This window comes from Rhea americana, unplaced genomic scaffold, assembly GCF_003343005.1.
Source record: "Rhea americana isolate MKP2758 unplaced genomic scaffold, rheAme1 scaffold_297, whole genome shotgun sequence".
In the NCBI taxonomy this organism is placed as follows: domain Eukaryota; kingdom Metazoa; phylum Chordata; class Aves; order Rheiformes; family Rheidae; genus Rhea; species Rhea americana.
In genome coordinates, this window is record NW_028186420.1 from 490,196 (window position 1) to 493,992 (window position 3,797).

Genomic DNA, 3,797 nt, shown 5'->3' on the forward strand with positions numbered 1-3,797 from the left:
GGGACCGCCACGCACCGCCCCCCGCCGACGGAGCCTCGCTCCTATTGGTCTCCCGCCGAAGGGGGCGCGGCCACGGCGCGGCCCGCCTCCCCGCGGAGAGGGKTTTTTTTTCTGGTTCTCCGGCAGGGGCGGGAGGCTGGAGCGAGGCGGGCGGGCGCAGGGGGGGGGTTGTCCGCCAGGCGGCCCCGCGGACCGAGGCAGGGCTCGAGGCCGCGCTGCCGCCCCGAAATGGCGGCTCGGAGCTGAGGGGAGGCTGCGGCGCCTCGCCGTGGCTGCGGCCCCGCTCCACCAACGGCCCGGTGCCTTCCTCCCCTCACCCTCAGGCAGGCCGTCGCCCTCCTCCTCCTCCTCGTCGCCCGAGCCCACCCTGCGGGCCCCCAGGCCCCGCGGCCCGTGAGGGGACGCAGGGGACCGCACAGCCCTGGCGCCTCCGACCTTTGGTCCGGCCACGGCGGTGTAAGACCCAGCAACTGGAAACCATAGCTAGAAAAATTCAAAATGGGAAATAAATTACAGATTTGTAGTAGCGAGAGCCGTTAGCTCCCCAAGGGACGTAGGAGCCTCCCCGCCTTCCAAGTCTTTCAACGTGGACAAGGAGCCTCTGGAAAAACCCTCGGCGCGTGGCGGCCTTCCGGGCCTCCGGCTGGAAAGGCGCCTGCGAGGGCTGACGCCGGAGRCGTCTCGGCCGCTGGGCTCGCGGGAGCCCGGGGGAGCCTTCGCGAGCGCGACCCGCGTGTCTCGGAGCACGGTTCACGCTGTACGGTTCCTTTCCCCACCAGGGACGGCTGGAGGTGCTGCCGGCTCCAGCTCGGGCTGTAATTAAAGGGGTGGATGAAACGATTGCCTCATTTTATTCCTCCTCCTTGAATCACTGAGGAGTTTAACMAGCAGATGTTTGTAACCTGCTCTGAGATCTTCAGAAGCATTGCAGAGGGGTGAATGGGAATTTGGATGCACTCAGCGTGAAAATCTGGCAGTGTGGCAAGGCACTGGGGCTAAGGAGAGAAGGAAAACCCATGCACTTCTGCTAGCTGCAAAACGGAGAAACAGCAGGCAAGAATGCTYTGGCCCAAAGGGCAGGAACAGGACCAGAGGCAGCATCTGAGGGTTGGTCATCTCTCTGGAGCCAGGGCCCAGTTGCCTCTCGTGGGCACCTTTCTCTTTATTTTGCAACCTCTAAGTGTCTGGCGGAGATGTGTCTTTTGCCTGCAACTCCTCCTGTCTGTCTGAGCTGCTCTTTATCAGATCCAACCAACTCCTTGCTGGATAAGTGTRTCTGAAAGATCAGAGGCAGCTGTAATTGCTGGCCCAAGGTAGAGGTAATCATTACAGGCAAAGGCTGAGCAAAATGTCCCAGCACAGCCAAAGCATTCCCAGAAATTCCTGCATGGGTGGTGGATTTTTAGCATTCCTGGAGGGCCATTCCACATTTCTAGGATGTTGTAAGTRCATCTGTGGATTTGTAGGCTGTGGAAGGATGGAGGGAAAAGGATGGAGGTGTGGGTCAGGCCTCACTGAACACTCCGAGGTCCCTGGCGCTCCGTGCTCTCTACCTCCGTGGCTGGCCACCTTGCTGGAGGATAGAGCTGGGGACTGTCTCCAGCCCAGCTGTGGCAGGGCTATGCCAGGGCCGGTTTGAGAGCCACCAGGCATGCTGGACAGAGCACCCCCCCAACAGAGCGGGGGWGACCCAGCAGGGAGCACCTCCCCTTCATCCATGCGGAACATACTTCTCCTTTCCATCCCTTCTCAGGATCCCAGCCATGCATTTCCCACAAGCATCTCCTGCGTGCTCAAGGGCGTTGGCTCCCCCTCACAGCTCAAAGCTGAGTGCAGGATTTGKCCCCTGTCTCTGCCTGTGCCAGGCTCCCCCATACCCTCGGTGCATGCTTCCTTCCTGAAAAATCACAGCTGTGCTGGGCCCTGCTCTTTACAGCCTGTGTTTGGCTTCCCTTGCGTTCATGCGCTCACAATGTTTTGCTGTCTTTATCTTTCAGCACCGCCATACGGCCTGGAAGCACGGGCTTAGCGAGGGCTGCCAGGAGGGAGTAATTGATTCCCCGCTCGCCCAGAAGGCCCGTAACAAAGGAAGGAATTGAACCTCAGCCGCTGGCTTCCTTTCTCCCCGCCGATCTGCTGCGGATCTGCCTAGCGACGCGGGACGCGTTTCTTAACCGCTTTGTGCCGTGGCTTGGGAAGGAGATCACACCATGTACCCACCGCACAGGCACGCTGTGAAAATGGCTAATTTACGTTTGTTAAACCTCTCGAGGTCACCAGCTAAAGAGCACAGGAGAAGGACAACATCGCATTGTTGATATTTTGYGGTCTTTCATGTGCCAGGGAGGTAACAAAGCCTTCTCCCATCAGAGCCAGCCCATTTCTGCAGCCTGGCAGGTACTGCAACTCCACAGACTCTGCCGGACGGTAGCGCACAGCTCCGGAGCCTGCGATCGGTACCACACCAGCACCCTGCCATGGCATCAGCACAGGTCCAYGGAGCAGCATAACCAAATAAACCTGGTGGCTGATGAATCAATCAGTCTGTAAACTCCAATTTCATGGAGCAGGAACCAAAGGGATTAGTAATTAAAGGCCTAACTTCACAAGATGCTATTTAAGTGCAAACTATGCTGATAATCAATTATTACAAATTATATACTAAATATTGTTATTTTTCCTATTATAAAAGCAGCCACCACCCTGCCCTATAGGGCGCTAGCTGTTTTGCWGACACTTCCTGTAGACACAGCTCCTACCTCCAAAAGCTTTCAGTCCAAAGATACTGAGATTTTGCTGCTGCAGCTCGACAAACATGGAGACAGCCAGCCTATTTTGTCAACCAATTTTGCAGATAGTGGATACACCAGTTTGATTGAACAGTCTCTGATTTACACAACATGGTGTGTTGAAACTCAGGTTCCTTTTGTTTTGGAGGATGCAGTTAATGCAGCCACCCCAAATACATTGTCCGTAGCATCCGTGCTCCCACACACACTCCGTGGTATCCGTGGCATCCCGTAACAGCCAGCACATACAGTTTCCCCTGCATTTGGGGCCTGCTTGCCTCTCAGGACAAGCTCCCCAAGAAGCCAGCCATGGCACAGTGGCGTTGTTTTGTAGCCRGGCAACAAGCCTCGTGGCATCGTTAGAGTTTTCAGTGCTGCCTGGAAATGCTGCCAGGYGTTGCCAGGCTGCAGCACGGTGTTCCCACAGCCCGCCAGCACCTGGGAAAATGCACTACTTCCCTGGAAAGGGCACTGCACAAGGTGCAGCAGTTTAGAGTTTGTACTGTCCCTTGAGTAAGTACACTGGTACAGTAAACCAGTGCAGCATCATTATGCCAGTACAGTGTACTCATGCAGCACCAGTACACCTGTGCAGTACCAGTACCTTACCACTATGCCAATGCARAGTGCCAGTGCAGAATACCAGTGCGGCACCAGTACAACCATGCAGGACCAGTACACCAGTGCGGAATACCAGTTCATCCCCAGTACAACCGTGCAGGAGCAGTTCGCCAGTGCGGAGCACCCAGCACAGCGGCAGTTACACCGGTGGGGTGCGTACGCGGCAGAGCAGCGCGGCACCGGCACGTCAGTACCGCACCAGCCCAGCAAGGCTGCCGAGGCTCCGGGCGGGTGGGTCCTCCGCGCCCACCCGCCCACGCGCGCGGGGTGTGTGTGGGGGGGGGCGGGTGTCGCTCGTGGGTCTGCGCCGGGCGCGCGCGGCCCCTTTAAGAGCAGCCCGGGCTGTATCAAAACAAACGGGCGGCGCCGCCATTGGCCGCGGCGCGG

The 3,797-nt window shown here is 57.9% G+C and overlaps 1 protein-coding gene across 1 annotated transcript in view; it reads left to right on the forward strand.

Moving 5' to 3' along the window:
- The first annotated feature begins 3,402 nt into the window (after nt 1-3,402).
- The window catches only part of NATD1 (N-acetyltransferase domain containing 1), a 15,954-nt gene continuing 15,559 nt past the window's right edge, over nt 3,403-3,797 (forward strand). The window contains exon 1 of the mRNA XM_085309407.1: nt 3,403-3,562. Within this exon, the coding sequence (XP_085165533.1) occupies nt 3,403-3,562 (160 nt within the window). The remainder of the gene's footprint in view (nt 3,563-3,797) is intronic.